Here is a 23,008-nt window from a genome sequence, read left to right on the forward strand (position 1 = left end):
TCTAAGGCGTTGGCTGGAACTGGGCGAGATAAGGGAACCCGGTCTATACCCAACTGCAGCATAAGCTCTTCATCCATAATACTCGCGTCCGAACCAGAGTCAATAAAAACTGCAAGAGCCTGAGAGCTATCCGGCAATAGCAACCTGGCGTGGCTCAATGGTCTCTGAGTGGGAACAAATCCAGGGGTTTGGCTCACCAGTATGTTCCCCATTACTGCTGAGCCTTGCCTTTTACCGGGCAGTGAGAAACGAAATGGCCGGCCCGGCCGCAGTAGAGACACAGGTTACGACGTCTGCGATGCTCACGTTCCTCCAAAGTGAGGTTGGTGCGACCCACCTGCATGGGCTCATCCCCCCCTGGTTGCGGCTCTGGAGTGAGGTGAGGAGTCGCAGCCAAACTCGGACGTCGGGGCGCCCAGGCATGTTGAACTTCCGCCGATCGTCGCTCCCGTCTCCGTGTCTGGATGCGCCGATCCATGCGGGAAGTCAGTTCAATCAACCCATCCAGTGAATTGGGCAAATCAAACGACACAAGCTCATCTTTGATGTAATCCGCCAACCCACGCAGATAGGCGTCACACTGGGCTGCAGAATTCCAGTTGCTGAGGCGGCTCCGGGTGCGAAACTCAATGGCATAATCCACTATAGATCCATTACCCTGGCTCAGGTTCAATAGTCCTCCTGCAGCGTCTGGACCCACAGACACGGGTCCAAACACCTTGCGCAGCTCCGCAGAAAAAGCGGGGAACGAAGAGCAGGCGGGTGTTTGTTGCTCCCATTCCGCTGTGCCCCACAGTCGGGCTTTCCCAGTCAAATGATTGACCGTGAACGCCACACGAGCAGCTTCAGAAGCGAAAGTGTGTGGCTGCAGTGCAAACAGGATAGAACAGTTCGTAAGAAACGGGCTGCAGCCCTCCGGTTCCCCGGCGTAGCGCTCCGGAGTTCCCACCCGAGGCTCCGGGGTAAATCCCATCAGAGGTGATGCAGAAGCGGGTGTCGACGGCATAGGAAGAGGCGCTGGAGCGGCCACTCCTGCCACTAGCTGCTGCACAGTAGCCGTTAGCTGCTGTAGCTGCGCAGCTAAATAGGTTAGCGTCTGGTCATGTGAAGATGTAGCATGATGAGCCTCGGTGGCCAGGGCGGCTATCGAGGCTTCCTGCCTCTGGAGAGCGTCCTCAACTCTCTCGAAACGGTCTCTTGGTGAAGAGGAGTGCGCTGGGTCCATGTTCTGGCCAGATTGTTCTGTCACAGTCTTAAGGAGAACCCAAATGCAGCACTCGAGAAACCAAGGAGAATTGGTAATATCCTTTATTGGAGATTCCACTGGATCGGAGGAATACCAACCGGGCAGTATAACGCACCGGAGGACAGCGGGCAGAAGGTGAGTCAGGGACAGGCAGAGGGTCAGGGAGTAAGCGAGGCGGTCAGCGTGGATACAGGCAGGGTCGGATAACAGGCCAGGCAGGATAGTCGAGGGACAGGCAGGATCAGGAAACAGGCAGAGCAGGCAGGTCGGGGACAGGCAGGGTCGGAACCGGGTAGGCAATCTAGTGTTGAACGCGGGAGAGACAAGCATGAGGCAAAGTACAATCTGGCAAAGAGTGTGTGTCAGGTGCGAGTTTAAATACTGGCAGAAGCTAATGGGTGCAGAAGAGAAAGAGAGTGAGTTAACGAGTGGGTGTGGAAAACAGGTGAGACAGGTGAATGGAAAACTACTGGTGAATGATGGAGCAGACTATGACAGATAGACCACGACAACCTTGTAGAAAAGTGATTTGCATAACACACACGGAGCAGGAAGCTAAATTGCACCAGTGCTACTGTGGTCCTTTCATTCATTGGCACAACAACAACAAGATAGGGTTTATATGCCCTGATATATTCATACAATATTAGCCGGTATCACCTATTGATGGGAATAAAGTCCTTCAGAGTGAGGCGCTGTGGGAAATATCTTATTAAACTGGATGACTGTCATTAATAAAATGTAATCAAACATGGACCTGATGTAGTTTAGGAGTGAGAGATTGTATTGTTAATTAACTTCCTTGTACATACAATTGTTTCTTGGCTGAGGGCATGCTGACAGCACTGTTTATTACTTCAAGCTGAAAGTTATCACTATATTTCTAGCATACAAGTTTGATGAAGGAGTATTCTGATGTTCTGGTGGTGACAGGATCAGGTCAGTGGTTGTAACTAATAACGTATGTAAATTACGCTGATTATGCTGCTAATAATATATAAGGATGCAGGTTTCCATCGTTAGTTATCACCTGGACGTGCCTCACAGCATGTTGTCAGCACATCACAGAGTTGGACTGCAGAAACGTTTTTTTTTAAAGTCACAGACAGACACAGCATGCTCACGACATCAGTGAGTGGGCAGCACAGAGGGGTTTTCTTTAAATACAGGGATCATATTATGAAAGGAATGGCAAACTACTTTAAAGAGTCCTCTCCTGCTGATGTTCAGGTGTATATCAGTATGTAGAGTCTCTACTTTAAAGAGTCCTCTCCTGCTGATGTTCAGGTGTATATCAGTATGTAGTGTCTCTACTTTAAAGAGTCCTCTCCTGCTGATGTTCAGGTGTATATCAGTATGTAGTGTCTCTACTTTAAAGAGTCCTCTCCTGCTGATGTTCAGGTGTATATCAGTATGTAGTATCTCTACTTTAAAGAGTCCTCTCCTGTTGATGTTCAGGTGTATATCAGTATGTAGCGTCTCTATTGTGACATGTCTCCAAGCTTTAATGTTCACAAAGCTCTTTATTTTTCTCATGCTGACGGTGCTGCAGCACCTCTTTTCACCCTCCGTCTGAAACCAGAGCCCAGTCTGCTCTGATTGGTTAGCTGGCCAGCTCTGTTGTGATTGGTCAACCACTTAGAGATGTCCCGCCCCTTAGCCTATCACGTACAATGTGTTGGAGCGCTAGCCAATATGAGTGTTACATATAGTGATGTCATTATGTAATGGAAGTAAACAAAGGAGTCCGATGGATGTGTTTCAGGGGGGGAGAGGGAACTTTGGAATTTTAGCCTTTGCAGACCATTAACATGCACAAAAACCTTTATAACACACTGCAGCAAAGGGAAAACTCCCAAAAAGCAGAATAGGGCTCTTTAAAAGACACTAGTACCACGGTCAATAGATTCAGGCTTGTAGGTAGCCTCTCATGCAGACATGTTCTGTGAAGCAGAAGGAAGTAGCTTATGGGAACACGGGAAGGAAGCTGCGACAGTAAGCTTTACTAGGAACAGAATCCTTTGCAGACATGAACTAAAGTCTTTGTAATTGTCTTTGTGGTGCAATCAAGGTTTCAGTGTGTGCCTTTCTCAGTCATTCAACCGTAGGAAAGCTGATGTTTTAAAGTCTTTCCCACCATCCTGCTGTTCACAGATTACAGAGGATGACCAGTGTGGCATGTTGAGAAGAAAAACCTGTTTGAAATCGACCAAAGCCACAGCCAAAGCAACATGGATGATCAATTTTCAGCCTTGGCTCAGGATACATTTCTGCCAGAGAACAAATTGTCTACATGGAACATGTGAGCGGAGCACGAACGTGGGATTGTTTCTGACTCGTTGATCCTTACATTTCCATTCAATCCAGAGCGTGGTGAAGTCCAAAAAGATATATGGGTGTTTAAGATAACAACGTTTTTCTTTGTGGAAATATTTGTTGGGGTTTTTCGTTTCAAAACAGCATTTTCACTTTGTTTGTTTGCTGTCCTGCACACAAAGGGAGCAACACGGCTGAGTTATATTCATTAAGAAAAAGGTCAAGAGACATTTAATCCAATGATTGACTTTAATCATATCGAGGATCTAGTACAATAATTACTTTGTATTTTTTTAAGGGTAAAGTCAGGAGATTTTGAATAGTTTGAAAACCTCAGTAGGAGCTTTATTTGTAGTTAAGCTCAACACAGCTTTATTTTATTGTATTAAGGCAAAGTCAACCTCACCACTTGCCCTCTTCCTGAGAGCTTAAATAAAAAAGAAATTCTCAAAAAAAGCTATGAAATCTTTATTACCGAGCGTTCTTCTTTTCTTTTTTCTTTATTTACCTGCCCACCTTTAATATAACATTCCCAACTACAGCATGGGCATCGAGCAGTGTCATGCAGCAGTTCTTAATTTGTCGTTATACCAAACACATCTAGCAGTAAAATGTACATATTCTATGCTGAAATGCAGTGAAGCAAAAGTAACATCAATTAAAAGACTCAATTATAGCACAAGAACCTCAAGATTGTACTTAAGTACAAAACTTGAGTGAATATACTTTATTTTATTTAATCACCCATCAAAAGTAGTTCCTTAATGAGATCATACATTAAAGTTGACGTGACTTGATGGGATGACTAAGTACACAAATACTGTATATGTCAACACAATTGTTCCGATTAACCCAGCTTCCCCAAATGTCTTTCTTTTGGTGTCTATATACGCTGGGATCCGGAGTCATGGATGATCCTGCGGTCCTGTGTCCTGGATCGCGAGCGCTGGATCTTGAGTCGTGGCTGTGGTCCTGGATCATAAGTCCTGGATGGATATCCTCGTGGATTCATCTTCCTATTATACACACATGCATTTCCAAACATCTGGACTACCTATGTTGCAAATGTATTATCTTTTCAATTTACACACGGCATCTATTGCACGTCTGTCCGTCCTGGGAGAGGGATCCCTCCTCTGTTGCTCTCCCTGAGGTTTCTCCCATTTTTCCCTTTAAACTGGGTTTTCTTTGGAAGTTTTTCCTTGTACGATGTGAGGGTCTAAGGACAGAGGGTGTCGTATTGTCATACTGATATTCTGTACACACTGTGAAGACCACTGAGACAAATGCAACATTTGTGATATTGGGCTATATAAATAAACATTGATTGATTGATTAAAATCTCAGACTAAGTAAAAGTTGTTTTTTGTCTTTGTACACTTGTATAATGGAGGCAGTATCATATGTTCATATTTTTATTTCGGTTCTTGATTTTTAATTTATTCACAGAACCTCTCTTTGGAAATCCGAACATTTCCGTCCCGATTGTTCATTTAGACTGATTGTTTTCACCATGTTATGCTCGCATGACATCCACAACCGGACCCTCAGGAGGGTGTACTAGCCCCCTACTCTGCTTTGCGTTCCATAACAAAGTCTTTAAGTGTTACCTGAACACCCCGTGTTACCAAAACACTATTTTTCACCCGTCGGTGCTGCGATACTTGTTCCTCAGTACAACTCACCTAAAAACTGATCGTAAACCCTGGCTACGATGGATATCCCAAATATCCTACTGTCGAGCAGTCCCTCTCATAAATGTCATGGAGAAATTAATTACGTTTAAATTTAAAACATTAAAAGAAAAAATACATGGATAAAAGTTACAGTGCAGTCTAAGATGTGAATAGTTCAATTAAAAGCAGCGACAAAAAGAAAAGTTTTCAGCCTGGATTTAAAAGTCAGAGTTGCAGCGGACCTGCAGGTTTCTGGGAGTTTGTTCCAGATATTTGGAGCACAATAACTGAACGCTGCTTCTCCATGTTCAGTTCTGACTCTGGGGACAGAAAGTTGACCAGTCCCTGAAGACCTGAGAGATCTGGATGGTTCATAATTTAGCAGGAGGTCAGAAATGTATTTTGGGCCTAAACCATTCAGTGCTTTATAAACCAGCAGCAATATTTTGAAATCTATTCTTTGACACACAGGAAGCCAGTGTAAAGACTTCAGAACAGGAGTGATGTGATCCACTTTCTTAGTGTCAGTGAGGACTCGAGCAGCGGCGTTCTGAATCAGCTGCAGCTTCCTAATAGATGTTTTAGTGAGACCTGTGAAGACACCATTGCAGTAGTCGAGTCTACTGAAGATAAAAGCATGGACAAGTTTTTCCAAATCCTGCTGTGACATTAGTCTTTTAATCCTAGATATGTTCTTTAGGTGATAGTAGGCTGATTTAGTAACTGTTTTAATGTGACTGTTGAAACTCATGTCAGAGTCCATGACTACACCTAGATTTCTGGCTTTATCTGTTGGTTTGAACATTGCAGGCTGAAGCTCAGCACTCACTTTTATACGTTCTGCCTTGCCTCCAAAAACCATTACCTCAGTTTTATCTTTGTTTAATTGGAGAAAGTTCTGACACATCCAGTCATTGATTTGTTCAATGCACTTACTCAGTGTTTGAATTGGAGCATAGTCTCCTGGTGAAATTGTTACGTAGATTTGTGTGTCATCTGCATAGCTATGGTAACTTATTTTGTTGTTTTTCATTATCTGAGCCAGTGGTAGCATGTAGACGTTAAAGAGAAGAGGCCCCAAGATGGAGCCTTGAGGAACTGTTTCCGAAAGTCCCACCCAGTTTTCCAGTCGGTCTAGTAATTTGTTGTGGTCAACAGTGTCAAACGCAGCACTGAGATCTAATAATACTAACACTGAAGTTCTGCCACTGTCTGTGTTTAAGTGGATGTCATTAAAGACCTTTACAAGAGCAGTCTCAGTGCTGTGGTTTGGACGAAAGCCTGACTGGAACACATCGAAACAGTCATTTAAATGCAAGAAATTACTCAACTGTTGAAAAACAACTTTTTCGATGATTTTACCTAGAAATGGGAGGTTTGATATGGGCCTGTAATTGTTCATTACTGAAGCATCTAGATTATTCTTTTTTAAGAGCGGTTTAATGATTGCAGTTTTCAGGGCCTGTGGAAAAATACCTGAGTGAAGAGATTTGTTTACTATATGAAGTAGATCTGAGGCCATGCAACGAAAAACATCTTTGAAAAATCCTGTTGGAATAATATCAAGGCAGCAGGAGGAGGACTTCAGAAGTTGTATAATGTCCTCTAGGTTTTTATCATTAATCTGATGGAATTGTGTCATGGTGTTTGAATTGATATTAGGTGGACACAGAGACAACACATTTGCTGTACCTGATGCAGAGGCACTGACTGCTTGTCTGATTTTCTGAATGTTGTCAGTGAAGAAGGAGGCAAAATCTTTGCACGCCCTGGTGGATAGAAATTCAGAGGGTACTGACACTGGGGGGTTAGTTAGTCTGTCGACGGTAGCAAACAAGGCACGTGCATTGTTTTTGTTTTTGGTAATGATGTCAGAGAAGAATGATTGTCGTGCGTTTTTCAATTCCAAATTATAGAGGCCAAGTCTCTCTTTATAGATTTCAAAGTGAACCTGGAGATTTGTTTTTCGCCACCTGCGTTCAGCTTTTCGACATTCTCTTTTTTCTGCTCTCACGGTCATGGCCTTTCTCCATGGAGATATTTACTTTCCAGACACTTCCTTTACCTTAATTGGAGCAATGGCATCTATAACATTTTCATTTTTGAATTAAAATGATCTACTAGCTCATTTACTGAGATGTTAGCAGGGGCAAGTGTGGAAGAAAAATTCTGAGTAAACATTTCCCTAGTATTTTCAGTTAAATATCGCTTTGTGGTTACCTCAGAAATAGAGCTCTCAAAGAAAACACAGGAATGGTCAGAGAGTGCAACATCAGTCACCACAACCTCAGAGATATTCAGACCCTTTGAGATAATTAAGTCCAGAGTGTGCCCCTTATTGTGCGTGGGCTCCGTCACATGCTGAGTCAGTCCATAGCTATCAAGAACACAAAACAGTTCTTTAGCCCCTCTGTCCTGGGGGTTGTCAACATGGATGTTAAAATCACCAACAATGACTAGACGGTCAAAGTCAATACACACTATAGACAGCAGTTCACTAAAGTCATCAAAAAAGCTTGCACAGTATTTGGGTGGTCTGTAGATATTTAGGAACAGAGCTCGAGAGGAGCATTTCAGCTGAAGGGCCACATATTCAAAAGAAGCAAAGTTCCCATAAGATGTCTTCCTGCATTGAAGGGAATCATTGAACAGAATAGCAACTCCACCCCCTTTCTTATGCATTCTTTCCTGACTCATAAAACTAAAGTTGGGAGGGGTTGATTCGATAAGAACAGCTGCACTGTTATTTTGTTCAATCCAAGTTTCTGTTAAAAACATAAAATCAAGATTGTGCTCAGTGATAAAATCATTGATTAAAAATGTTTTTCCTGCCAAAGACCTGACATTTATTAAAGCTAGTTTAAGTTTGTTGGATACACTATCAGTAAGATGTTTTGTGACAAGCTGTGGCTGACATGGAATCACTGCTAAACGTGATAAACTCACACAAACGTTTGAGCGCTTCCTGTATGTAAGATGATTCACCGCTCTTAATCTATTACCTATCAACACAGATATCGGCAAAGCTACTGGCAGGCAGGGCCCCGGCATGTCCTGGAAAGAGTTGAGAGTGCCATACGCTCCTTGAGCCTGGACCCATCACATATCAGTAAGAGTTTGTTGCATTTTGTACACACACATTCTTATCAGGAGACGGGGGAGATGGTGCGGGGGTAAAGGACATGCTGCGAGGGGGGGAGCTGGTTGACGTAGGCGCGGTGATGAAGACGGGGGAGATGGTGCGCGTCTCTGCGGTGATTTGGGTGGGCGTCGTTGAGGAGCGGGGGTAAAGGACATGCTGCCAGCCCTGCGTATCGCCTTAGTTTGGTCTTTGAAATCCAGGAATCGTGCCAACCCTCTGTATCTCCTTCATGTGTTCAGCGATCTCCAGGAGGGTGGGCGAGGGTGAACGGAGTATCCTCAAAGGCGTTGACAGGGGGGGGGGGGGGACAGAATTTCACTCCTGTCTTGTTCAGGCAAACTCCATTTGCCTTGAAAAGATGTCTGCGATCCCAGAAAAAGTTAAAATTGTCAATAAAATGGACAGAATGGTCAGTACAGGCAGTTGAAAGCCAGGTGTTCAGTGCAAACAATCTGCTGAATCTCTCCACTCCTCTTCTGACTGGCGGTAGAGGGCCACTGATGAACACATCTGCATTTAGAGAGCTGGCAGTTTCCAACAAACAATTAAAGTCTTCTTTCAGCACTTCTGACTGTTGTTTCACAACATCATTTGTTCCAATGTGCAGTACCACATTCTTCACAGTCGGATGTTCAGCCCCAATATGCAGGATCTTCTCAGTCAGAGAGAGTCACCAAGTCAGAGACCACATCCTTGGGAAAACAGAGTACTTTGGTGTTGTTCTTATTACACAGACCTTTTACATCTCTTACAGCAGAGTCACCCACAATCAGAGTGTCAGGCCCAGTCGTTAGCTTTCCCTCTAGCCTTTTACTTTTGGAGTAGCTATTGGTCCTTACCCTGCTGTGTGAAGAGGACGGGTTATCCAGGTCATCAGAAAGAGATCTCCGGCTCTCGGTCAGCGGAGCGTATCTGTTCTGGATTGGCACACTTGGTGGTTTCGGAGGATTGTTTGTAATTCTCCCTTTAGCAGCTGTCCACGGCTGTTTAGGGGTTGAAGAGGCGCTCTTCCTGGGTGATAACAATGCAGGCCAGCCGGTCGCATCACAGATTTCAGAGCGCTGGGCTCTGCCTGTTATCCGTCCTCCCAAATCCCATGGAAATGATTTACTCTTAGGCCTTGCACCCAGAGAGTTCCAGGGAGGACTACCACTTGTAGATTTATTACCCGGTACACAGCCCTCCTGTTCCTTGGAATCCTTGTAGCTGCTAACTAGCTTTGAGTTAGCATACCCTTCTCCATTATTTTGCAACACTGGTAAAGTGGTGTCATTCCCACGACATAGTCCATTCACTTCCACGTTAACTTCCAACCGTTGCATTTTCATTTCCAACACAGCTATCTTCTGTATAAGTTTGTGGAAGTCATCTGTAGAGAACGGAGGCATTTTGCTACCAACTAGCTTAAGCTAAATAGCATGCAGTACAGGCTTTAGCTGTTGCTAGGCCACGCTACTGTAAGACTGAGGTCGTAGTAAAAATGTTGAAATATGGCTGAAACCCTCCGTCTATTTACGAAGATGAACTGTCCCAGTGATAAGTTAATGTCCAGGAGCCGCTGCTCGAAGTTTTCAGAGAATAAGAGTAGGAAAATCAGCATAAAAAGTAAGCAGAGGCAGGAGCAAGCAGAAAAGCGTCTGCACTGTAAGAAAGATAAGGTTGGTCGAACGCACTTATTGTAAGTCGCTTTGGATAAAAGCGTCAGCTAAATGCAATGTAATGTAATAAGGTAGCAGATTTAGTTTTTCTAAATGTTCTCAACAAAGGGTCGCCTGATTGTGGCGGACAGAAGTCAGCTTCTCATTTTTGGATGGAGACCTTTGATTCTGTCGGCTGAAATGTTGCTTAAAGACTGATGTGTTCGGAAAGTTTATAACGCATAAATCATCTGAAATCCAATCAAGTGCATGACTCACGATGAACTCTAGTTTTTACAGATATAATAGCATCCAAGAACGACTTCCACTTTCTTTGAAACACTACACCAAATGTGTCAAACACACCTTCATCATTGTTTAAAAGAAAATCACATTTAAGGGCAGACATATAGATTTTTGACATGTTATTCTAGCATTTATTGCATTACATTTATACAAGCAGTCAAACATTCACCCAACTCGTACACCCAATGGGCCTGAATATGAAAAGTCAACGGTTGTGTGGAACATCTGATAAAACATTTAAAGAGTTAAGGATTATTGATGCTTTAAATATCATTCTGGCATGCAAGTCTGCCTCATAAAAGCATAGAAATTACGTTACAATTTCACTCATTTGCAGTCTATGTCACAGACCTAAATGTGTTGCATCAGTGTTGGCATGCTATGACAAAGATCGAACTATTTCCAGTCACCAAGCATTTTCTCCTTCATGAAGGAAGCTACAACTACATGGGCTGGAAAATGTATAGAGAACCTCAAATGATATGAGGGCAGGATCCAAATTTGCAAGGGTCCCTGAGTTTGAATACGTCCCAATCATCGAATACTTTTCAGTGATTACTGTCCGGTGACATTTCCCCTCCGTCTGTGGATACAATGAGAGGAATGGAAAAAGGGCAAAAGTTGAATTGATAACGAATGAAAAAGCCGGCTAGAACATTTTTCTTTTCTACTTCTATGGCTCTGCGCTCCCTTTCAGTACTGCAGACATACATCCAATTCTCAAAACAAATAGCGTCAACGACTAAACTAAATAACTAACAATACCATAACCGTTTTGACAATAGTCAAGACATGACCAATACATTCTGAGTTGGGGACACACCTAAAATAATCTTTGTTTGATTCCCCCTGCAGGGTGGGTTCATCCCAATAATGGAGGTCCTGGACAACAAGTTCGAGGAGGGATCAGCCAGCACAGAAGCCTTTGCAAACGCCAGCCTACATGGCGTCGCAAACATCACCAACATCCCCAACATCCCCAACAACACCTATTTCCCGTACTATCAACACTCTCTCTATGTGGCCACGAGCTACATCCTGGCCTACTTCTTAATCTTCCTGCTGTGCATGGTGGGAAACCTCTTGGTGTGTTTGATCGTGTTTGAAAACCGTTGTATGCGCACGGTCACCAATCTCTTCATCCTCAATCTGGCAATCAGTGACCTGTTGGTGGGCATCTTCTGCATCCCTACAACCCTGGTGGACAACCTCATCACAGGTAATAGCGACTTAAAGGTATCCTATTATGCTATTAGTAGGCATATATTATGGGTCTCAGATATATACAAATATATAAAAAACATGTATATGATGTGTTTTGCTCAAAATATCAAACAGATCATGCATTTTAGACATCCCTCATATCCCTCTGTTTCAGCCTTGTTAGAGAAACGCTGATTCTGGGTCCTTAGCTTGAAGAAAACAAAAATACGAATAGGAGGTGGAGCTAATGCCTGCTCAGAATTACCCGGCAGATACAGCTAAATGCTCCCGTGATTAAATGCCATCATGTTGGAAACCACTTCAAGGATTATTTCTGAAACAGTATGGAGCTCAAATGCTTTTTCTCTTGCGGGTTTACCACAAGGTGAATTCCTTTTTTTTTACACATGCGCTCTCTCCAGTACAGGTTAGCTCTGAGTGTTAGCGATGCTTGCTAATGTAAACAAAGACCATATTACGTCCAAAACACGTCGGCATTGATTCTGATAGAAACTTTCTGATAGTGCCGTGGGTCCACATTGCCAATATTACGTCATATCGGACGCCAATCTGGATCAGCTCCGTTGTAGCCCCGTTTTTAGAGATTTGGGTACGGAGGAAAAGAGAATTGACTATGGCCAGTACTTACGGCTTAGAACCTTAGTTACAATAGTAACTGTGGCCGGTGCCTAAAAGTGTCAGCCAACGGCTGCCCACTAGACAGCAAGGTGTTAGCCAAGCGGCTGCTGCTAACAATCAAGCGACCAAGTCAGAACACAAATGTTAAGACCAGATAATAGCTTCTAAGAAATAGAAAGTACTTACCTTACTTTCTGCATCTAAACGAAAAACGGGTTTAAAGTATGACCCTCTGGGCTTCCATACTAAATTGAATGAGGGACGCAGCCAAAGCTGGGACTCAAATGCTAATGATAGCTCGGGCACAACGCCACAAGCAGAACTTTCAAAAGAGCATAAGGGCAACTTTATGGGAGAGGAAGCGGGAACACTGTCGTCACCAGAAAGTCTAAGCCACAAACAATCAGACGGTAATCAGGACAACTTGGCTGGGAGAGGGTGTGGAAACACAGCCATCACCAGCAACAAGCTGACACAAACCTGTCTGTCGAGGCTCTGCACAGCCGGCCGCAGCTCCTGGAGGACGCGTCTAACGACCCGTAGCTCCGACTGTCAGTCGCGAAGCTTCACGCGGCCAGCTGCTTGCAGAGAAATCCCTCAGATCAAACGTTCAAACCTGAACGCTGTAGGCTACAAAAACGTAGCCACGGTACCCTCGCGCAGCGAGAAGATGAAAGGAACAGATCCTCTGACGACAACGGCTGATATAGCCGGTGTCACGTGGGTCACAGGTGACTTTGTTGTTATTGGTACTCGAGCTGCGCATGCGCGCGATGGACATATCCAGTGCTAAAGCACCGCCTCTGGCGGTCAGTAGGGACGAAATAGAACTGCACATACAGACCCTCGTCAGTGTGCACTTGCAATTTCCCAGATGAATCACAGGTGTTGGCAATCATTTCGTTTGATTACCTCTACAAATAGAAAGAGAGCACATTATAAGCCATACTGTGTAGGCGATCACATCAGGCACACAGTGCTGTTCATGAGTTAGAAACCATCTCCCACACCTGATCGGAAATCAACTGTTGTTAACTTTCACACGAACAGGCTGTGAATAAAGAGGGAGATTGACAATTAAAGAGCCAGTCACCAGTTATCTTAATAAGGTATAATAGATCTGCAAGAACACCTCTGTTGTGCAATACCAATGATGAGCAGTATATATATGTATATGGAGGTATATGAGAATGTTACCACAATATGTTAATATGTAGAAACATGTTGTTTCTGGTCTTTCAAATGTAGATCTATGAACTCAATAATATGGCTCACCTAATGTTGACATTTTGCCACTTGCGTCACAAGTAATTGGACTCACGCCTATTCCTTAGTCTGTGTCAATATGTATTCAAATACTCATGTCTTTGTGAATTGGAATATCAATTTGTTCCCAACACAAGACTTTGATTTCTTTTTTTTACTTTACACCTTTAAAAACTGACTGTTTTGTTCAGTAGTCGCCCCCACTGATTCAGCGCACAGCTGTATTTGATTATTTCTTCAAACAAACAACAAAGTTAAAAGGAGTTTTATACTACACATTTTCGAAAAGTGAATGTTACGTTTTGTATTTGCCAGAGACACCCAGGTCTCTCTGAACAAATAATTAGCCATGTTTTTCTGTGTTCTTTGAGAAGCCCAACCTAAACTTTGGAAACCTTCAAGTCTTTAGCCGTAAGCATTTGAATCCTCCATTTAAAATATGAAAATGGTTTTATCTTATATTTCAGGCATCTGTTCAAGATGTAACATAAGTGAGTCATTGTGTTGATAGTTCTTCAAATGTAGTTAAGTAAAGCAAAGTATTTGATTACTCAATTGTCATATAATTTGTTTGTGGAAAAACCCCAATATCCATTATTCTGTGTCCTTGTCAAAAAGTCAGAACATTCATAGTCCACACGTATTATTATGATGAATTGGAAATAACACAGACCAGATTACTTATTGACAATTGTTTAAAAGACTTTATGGATTTATTGTCAATTGAACTGAGCTCTTTGAATATTTCCACAGAGGTCATCGACCCCGGATCTCCAGAAGACCTCATTTACACAATAGGCGATTACATTGATGTTTGGTAATTGTCGTATTTACCTGCTTCTTGAAGAACACCATGTACAATCAACTGATAGGGCGTCTCAAAGAGGGATAATCATGTCAGTGAATTGCCAGTTTGAGTTCCTCTCTGATGAGACGTTATCCTTTCTTCCACAGGTTGGCCTTTTTCCAACTGTGTGTGTAAGATGAGCGGCTTTGTGCAAGGAGTGTCTGTTTCTGCTTCAGTCTTCACTCTGGTGGCCATAGCTGTTGAGAGGTGAGGTCTACTTTGTCTCCATTTCCCCATCGCACATTTCCAGGGACACAGAACATAACCAAATATTATTTATTGTGTCTATTTTTTACTGCAGTGAGAGTTGCCAAAGAAATGTCGTTGTACTTTGTATGATGACAATACAGATATATTCTATTCTAATGTGGAACAGTTTTAAGGCCGGCCAAACGGAGAAAAAGAGGACGATTTCCTTTTATTTTGGATTTCGAGAACTCACAACGTTGAGAACAAAGTTGGAGTAAAATAAAAATATCTGGAATAAATGTTGAACCTTTGAGAATACATCTAACTACTGCATTTATGAAATATATGAAAACTCAACTTTTTTCTCAACACTTAGACTTTTTTTTTACCAAATACAAAATAAAATATCTTCCCTTTTTCATTTATTTCAACTTATACCCGACCCCAATACTCTTCTGTGACAGAACATTTGAATATGGAAAATATCTCTAGTTCTTAGACGGGCATTCAACTTGATTTTAAAACCTAAATGATGAATGTAAAACATAATTGGAAAATAAAATTATAAAGCAAGAAGTATTTTAGTTAAATATTCTTTTTGGTATATGTAAAGACATATATATCATATATAAAACTGTTGGGAAAATACTGAATGTCCTCTTCCAAAATGAGAGCAACATGATAACAAAGGTATCCCAACTGTAGCTGTGTACATCACAAATACATGGATCCTGATATCGAAGCTCGAGTCGGTGACGAGTGAGATTTTCCTAACACTAACATTCAGCAATGCTTTTATCTTTAGGTTTCGGTGTGTAGTGTACCCTCTACAGCCCAAGCCCACTGTTCTGGTTGCGAAGGGGGCCATCGTGTTCATCTGGACGCTAGCAGTGCTTATCATGTGTCCTGCTGCTGTGGCTCTGACTGTGGATAAAGTTCCTTTCCACTACATGGTGCACAATAACGACTTCAACCAAACCGTCCCCCTGTACTCCTGCTACGAGAACTTTGCCATCCCTCAGATGAGAAAGGTTTACACAGCGGTTCTGTTTGCTCTCATCTACCTGGTGCCGCTCACCGCCATCATGCTCATGTACGGGAGTATCGGATACAAGTTGGGGTCTTCTGTGATTGCAAGAGCTGGCCAGCCATTGATCTCCCAGAAAAAGATCAAGGTGATAAAGATGCTCATCGTGGTGGCTCTGCTCTTCATGCTGTCCTGGCTGCCGCTGTGGACCCTCATGATGATGACTGACTACGCAGGCTTCGACCGGGACCAGGTGGAACTTCTGACCAGCTACATCTTTCCCTTCGCCCACTGGCTGGCTTTCTCCAACTCCAGCGTCAACCCTATCATCTACGGCTACTACAACGAGAACTTTAAGAAGGGTTTCCAGGCTGTTTGCAAGTCTCGACCCGTCTGTTGCCTCGTGCAGTGCCAGCTGTGGAGCAGGGTGGTCAGATGGGGGAGGAAAGACCAGTCTGTGCAAGCAGCTGGTAGAGAGGGTGATTTCAGAGATGCCACTAGCAGTCACAATCGTCAAGTCTTGGGAGTGAGGAATCGAGTCCATAACGTCAACCAGCTGACTGAATCAGCCGAGGTGGATAAGAGTCTAAAGGTAGGGTCTGTGGTGGTCCACTCAGAGAGAAGTCTTTCAGATCGAGGGTTAGAAATGGCGGGAGTACAAAATAAAGGAAGCAATGGCGAGGAGTCAGAGGGGGCAAGTCCACAGGCAGCTTCAGTGTATCAGGCGTGGGACATCTGAAGTTCACACTGTTAAATGAACCCAACAAAGCCATTGTATGTTGCATTGTAGATCCAAGGAAGAGGTTAGTATCAATTGTCAGATTTTGAATGTGTATCGGGCCACTGTTTGGTATGATGGATACCCATTGTGACACTAGTTCTAGGCAATGCCTCATCTATAATGTAAAACAATTGCAAATTGCTTTATGGCCATGATCAGTCAATCAGGGACAGCATACAGTAGATGACAGCACTCGAGGTGGCACAATGTACTTTAGGGCGATTGTATATTTGAGAAATATTCCCTTACTGTAGATAAGCACAACAATGGACAAGATTGTCACGATTTAGACAGCTAAGCAAGTCCAAAAGTATTGTTAAAGCTAAAAGAAAGTTGGAACAATATGTTGGTTTTGCACTTATTATTTCATGACAGTCATTTCTAGCCCAGTACTTTAAGCAGCTGTTTTTTTAACCAACATTAGAAGTATTCCCATTGGTCCAACATCTCATCATCCCGTAAACAATTGTTTGGATGGCCCATTACTCTAGAATCACACATTCTCCTAACATACAGAGACACACGATGGTGATGGCATGAACGATATTCTTACCATTATCCTAACCAATCTCAATCCTCATTCATAAACCTAACCCACCCACATGCAGGTAGAGTATTATCAATATCAAGTAGTGGCAGTTTGGATAACAACACAGGAATATCCACTACTAGTTCTACTTTATATCAGCAATATTCTACTAAGTTCGAGACAGATTTTAAGGACAAGGATGATTTGGAGGCAATGTGGAGAATACATTGAAATGGCCAATCAGATGAAGAGGGAAGGTAAGGCTGACTGGGTTACGGTAACAACCGGGTCAGCGTACTAATAAGAAACACTCGGTTCTGAATCTCTTTAGTATAAAACAGATCTTATATGGGTGGATGAAATAAATACATATCTTGGAGTAAACAAAACAACCCATACAGACCGTAGGAGTTCGATTAGCTTAGGATCCCTCATGACGCAAATCTGTCTTTTATGGCACGAGAAAAAAGTTGCAAGGACATTTTGAAGAGGGCAATTTCACATTCAGAAGACACTGCATGGCCATCAAGAGACACGGACTGTCTGGAAACTAATCATATCTATACAGACACACAAGAATACCAACATTATAATAGTTTGAAAAAGCCCATTGTACTTCGTAAAATACAGGCAAAGACATTCCTTTCTGTCTTAAGATCAAAAACACATTTAAGGTGTTGTAACTATGGCTGTTGGATAAAGGGAAACAACGACTTAGCATTACATTAATCAATATCTGAAGCTATGTACAATAAATGTGCCACAGTAAATAAAACATATGGATGAAATAGAGTTCTTGCTTTAAACCCAAAGTGCTCTATAAAATGTGGAAAACCAGAGATACCTGGCTCTAATCTCTCTGTGTGATGCAGCGTAGTCTCCCGCCCACGTGAACTACCCATGTTCCTCTATGCACGCATCGAAAAGCATCAAAATGATACAGAGTTTGAATTATATTTGCATATTTAGGAGGCTGTGGCTCAGTGGATAGTGTGCTGGACTTGGAATCAGGGGATAGCAAGTTCGAGTCCCACTGCAGTCAGTCAGGGAGAGACTGCAGAAACAACAGGTGATGTGTCTGACCATGGTCTGACACATCACCTGTTGTTTCTGCTCCTCTCTCCCTATCAGCAAAACAATAATGTAAGTCTTCACATGCAATGTCCAGTTAGTATTTATCAGGGGCTTGACGATTACAACGAGAAGGGACCTAATGAATGGCACGCCTGCATGTTTTAAATTGTATTGTTTACTATGATGTGCTTTCTAAAGCTAATGACAGAAGCGATTTGGTTTAGACAGCAATTTAATTGAGGCTACGGAGAATTGATTTGCTTAGACTCTGAAAGGCGTTCATTCTAAGCATCCGGACATTATGTGCAATCTTCTCACCGTGGCACTTGTCATGTTGTGTGTTCATATTGTCACGTTGAGTCGCCTCAGACAGAAATAGAACCCAAATAGAACCCAAATAGAACCCAAATAGAACCCAGTCAGACGGAAATGCAGCGTGTTTTGAAAATGCGTTGTGTTGGTCTTGACAGTGCTTCTATCATCAAGTGTTAACAATGATAGTTGGTTGGCTACAAATTACCTCAACACTATTTTGACAAGGATTTTGTTTCAGTTATGAAGTAAAAATACAAACAAGTACTCTTTGAGACTTTGGGACAACGACAATGGACCTATTCATTCATGGCTTTGTTACAGTTAATAAACCATTTGAAGGCGGTCACTTTGGTCTTACTCGCTGCCTCTACAGAGGTCATGTGGACTTATTGTAATTAACAACACAATTCATCTACATTGCAGAAAGGTGAAACTCGTTGTAAGTTCTCCTGACAGTATTATAAAGGCAAAAGCTCTTGGTCAACTACCTCAATGTCTATAAGAAACACAATATTGTAAATAACCTCTACTTGACAAGCACGACACCTTTAAAAAACGTTCAGGTATTCAAAATGCAAAGTCAGGATAAATATAATCAAACATGTTGTTTGCAATAGAGACGTAACACAGTCGAGAACACCAGTCCGCCTTCAGCCGTTGACATGAAGTCATGTGACTGTGGTGTAATTCATAACACAAACCATATCAATGGTATTAATAGGTGGAGATTGTCTCGCTGAACAAAATGTGCACGTGCCATCGAGTGTTTATTCTGCAATCATTCTAAATCCAATAGGCGTTTTGTCGAGGGAACCAGGGTTACGGTAACAACCGGGTCAGCGTACTAATAAGAAACACTCGGTTCTGAATCTCTTTAGTATAAAACAGATCTTATATGGGTGGATGAAATAAATACATATCTTGGAGTAAACAAAACAACCCATACAGACCGTAGGAGTTCGATTAGCTTAGGATCCCTCATGACGCAAATCTGTCTTTTATGACACGAGAAAAAAGTTGCAAGGACATTTTGAAGAGGGCAATTTCACATTCAGAAGACACTGCATGGCCATCAAGAGACACGGACTGTCTGGAAACTAATCATATCTATACAGACACACAAGAATACCAACATTATAATAGTTTGAAAAAGCCCATTGTACTTCGTAAAATACAGAAAGAAATTCTGTATAAGTCGGGCTACATGTACAGTATGTTTGAACGAGCATTTTCTTTCAATGCTTTTATTGTTGATTGTATTGTTTACTTACTCCGATATATTTTCCGACACATTATGACCATGAACATAAAAAACGAAGTAAGAACAGAATAAGAAACACTCACAGCGGTACAAATAATATAGTATCCACACATTAAAATAAATATACTGTATGCAGGCAAAGACATTCCTTTCTGTCTTAAGATCAAAAACACATTTAAGGTGTTGTAACTATGGCTGTTGGATAAAGGGAAACAACGACTTAGCATTACATTAATCAATATCAGAAGCTATGTACAATAAATGTGCCACAGTAAATAAAACATGGATGAAATAGAGTTCTTGCTTTAAACCCAAAGTGCTCTATAAAATGTGGAAAACCAGAGATACCTGGCTCTAATCTCTGTGTGATGCAGCGTAGTCTCCCGCCCACGTGAACTACCCATGTTCCTCTATGCACGCATCGAAAAGCATCAAAATGATACAGAGTTTGAATTATATTTGCGTATTTTGGAGGCTGTGGCTCAGTGGATAGTGTGCTGGACTTGGAATCAGGGGATAGCAAGTTCGAGTCCCACTGCAGTCAGCATGTCGTTGTGTCCCTGGGACACTTCACCCCAAATTGCTCCTGTGGGGATTGCTCACAGTACTGACTGTATGTAAGTCGCTTACAAAAGCGTCATGTAATGTAATATTTTCTCAGCTAGACAACATGCAATGTAGTGAATTACTAACGGCAGGTGTCTCACTGTGCCTTGATTTGGTAGTAATTGTGTCACTATTGAATTATGTTTGTAAAATGTGCGGCATTATAAGCTTTGTTTTTGCTTGTGTGATAAAATGATTACTTTCCAGGAAAATATTGACATGTACTTGCCATTAAGGTTATTTCTTTAAAGAGGCATTATATTCAGTGTACAAATAAAGAGGTGCAGAACTTGGATATGAAAAAGTGGTAATATTTGTATTGCTAAGCTGTCACTGTTGTGGTGTAACTTGAATGTGTTCCCGGGTTGTGTCTTTGTTAACATTATATTTGAGCAGAACGAACAATCAATCAATTAATCAATCAATCAATTAATCAATCAGTCAATCAATCAGTCAATCAATCAAGCACATGTATTTATAGGGGATGTACAGTATAAGGGATACAACTGTCTTTAGATTTGCATTGGCAATGTGAAGCTCAGGTGCCAGTCATGGACAACAAGCCACAGAGTAACTTGTTATTACTTTTGAATTCATTTGAATGTATTCCTGATATCAGCAAGTACTCAATGTGAATTATTTAAGTGGAAATACCATGATGCCAGCTCTGGAGGAAACGAAATATGTGGACTTGAATACTTTATGTGTGTAAAACGTATGCTTTTATCATGCTGTGTAACTGGCTGTATTTATGTTTCTCGTAATGTAATATGGTTCAATTGATGTGTCTTTTATTGATATTTCTGTATTCAAGATGGCTCTTTGATGTTGTGCTCTCTAGTGGAAAATGTATGCAAAATGCTTCGGAGCAATGAAGAAGCCTCTTTGTTCAGCTGCAACCTCAAAGCCACCAGCAGCACTTTAGTTGCCTGTCCGAAGATGGAAAGATAATGGGAATTAATTGTGTGTGATTGCCTTGAAATATCAACCTGAACAAAATGTATATTTCAAACATGCTTTCACATCCGTCGCGGTCGACATTTCTGTATTTGTGTATAGCTGGACGCTGAATTATGTGTTACCGTAATGTGAAATGCTCCTCTGGTGCGGTTATTATTAAGTGTATGCTATTTTTAAATGTAATGCACATATTATGATTCGTATGCGTTTACCAGGTTGTATGCAGCAATGTGTTCATGTTTAATCTGTGATGTTGTGTGGTTTCAAAATAAATGATTTCCTCAAAGGGCCTTCTGTTCTGTGTTCTGCTGATTATACGAAGAAGACACTTCAGAAACTCAAAGCTGGTGCCCGATGGCAAACCAGTTGTTCGTGTTTCCACTACAGTTCTGCCGGCTCTCGGCCCTGAAAACTGCTCCACATATCTTCTCAGGCAGCACCAAAAAACTAAAATAGCGAGATTAGCAATAACAGTTTATGGCGAGTATGATGAACAGTAGAAACAGAAGTAGTAGTGCCAAGAAAGAAAAGTGTCTCGACCACAACCACACTCATAAACACCACTCGGCATTAACCAGGCATACGTGTGACAAACAACTTTAGACAACCAGCTGTTCGTATACCACACCAGCAACACAATTCGTTTTGCTATCAAGCTAAGGGGCGGGTCATCTCTAAGCGGTTGACCAATCACAACAGAGCTGGCCAGCTAACCAATCAGAGCAGACTGGGCTCTGGTTTCAGACAGAGGGTGGAAAGAGGTGCTGCAGCACAGGCAGTATGAGAGAAATAAAGAGCTTTTTGAACTTTAAAGCATGGAGACATGTCACAGGAGAGACACTACATACTGATATAAAAAATAGCATCATAGGGACCCTTAAAGTTCCTTAGCACTTGACTAAATTCTCATAGTTAAATTCTACTTATTGTTATATTTAGTAGTAAAAAAAACGTAAATAAAGTCTTTTAAATTAAATCACAGGTTCCATAAATCAATCAATCAATGTTTATTTATATAGCCCAATATCAAAAATGTTACATTTGTCTCAGTGGTCTTCACAGTGTGTACAGACCCTCTGTCCTTAGACCCTCTGTCCTTAGACCCTCACATCGTACAAGGAAACACTTCCGGAGAAAACCCACAGTTTAAAGGGGACATGGGAGAAACCTCAGGGAGAGCAGCAGAGGAGGGATCCCTCTCCCAGGACGGACAGACGTGCAATAGATGCCGTGTGTAAATTGAAGAGATAATACATTTACAACATAGGTAGTCCAGATGTTTGGAAATGCATGTGTGTATAATAGGAAGATGAATCCACGAGGATGTCAACAATCCTGTGGGAGCCATCAGGGAAGTAGTGTGGTGAGAGTCAGGCAGGACCGCAGAGACAGGTTCAGCCAGGACTCAAATCCAGAACTGAGGACTAAGGATCCAGGACTCCGGATCCAGGACACAGGACTCAGGATCCAGGACACAGGACTCAGGATCCAGGAAACAGGACTCAGGATCCAGGACACAGGACCACAGCGACAGGATCAGCCTTCGACTCAGGATAGATAGATAGATCGTAGATCGTAGATTGTAGATAGACACCAAAAAGAAATGTGGGGGAAGCTGGGTTATTCGGAACATGAGAGTACACAGGTACAGACAGAGAGAAGGAAGAAGTAAGGTGCCCCCGACAGTCTAAGCCTATAGCAGCTAAACTAACGTGTCTACGTACATGCACTCCCTTAGGATAGGTTGAGGGAAAGGGTAGCAAGTAAGAAGTAAGGAACACAACGTAAACTGTCTGTAGTGAAAATGAGTCTGAATTGTGCAGCTCAAATTATTGATATATTATGTGAACTAGTGAACTAGCCCCGCCAAACATTTAATATGATCTAACAGCAGAACTAGAATTGTAAACGACACCCAGCTTTATAACACTGTGTGACAAACTTCATGAAATGAATCTAATCATTTCCCTCAGCTGGGCACATCTTCA

General features: G+C 42.2%; 1 protein-coding gene across 1 annotated transcript; it reads left to right on the plus strand.

Moving 5' to 3' along the window:
* The first annotated feature begins 1,258 nt into the window (after positions 1-1,258).
* On the plus strand, positions 1,259-16,233 carry npffr1l2 (neuropeptide FF receptor 1 like 2). The gene is made up of 4 exons (XM_034090588.2): positions 1,259-1,381; positions 11,179-11,542; positions 14,386-14,485; positions 15,273-16,233. The coding sequence occupies exons 2-4, from the start codon at positions 11,197-11,199 to the stop codon at positions 16,231-16,233; spliced, it is 1,407 nt and encodes a 468-aa protein (XP_033946479.2). The 5' UTR covers positions 1,259-1,381; positions 11,179-11,196.
* Positions 16,234-23,008: the final 6,775 nt, after the last annotated feature.

This window comes from Pseudochaenichthys georgianus, chromosome 9 (genome assembly GCF_902827115.2).
Source record: "Pseudochaenichthys georgianus chromosome 9, fPseGeo1.2, whole genome shotgun sequence".
In the NCBI taxonomy this organism is placed as follows: Eukaryota; Metazoa; Chordata; class Actinopteri; order Perciformes; family Channichthyidae; genus Pseudochaenichthys; species Pseudochaenichthys georgianus.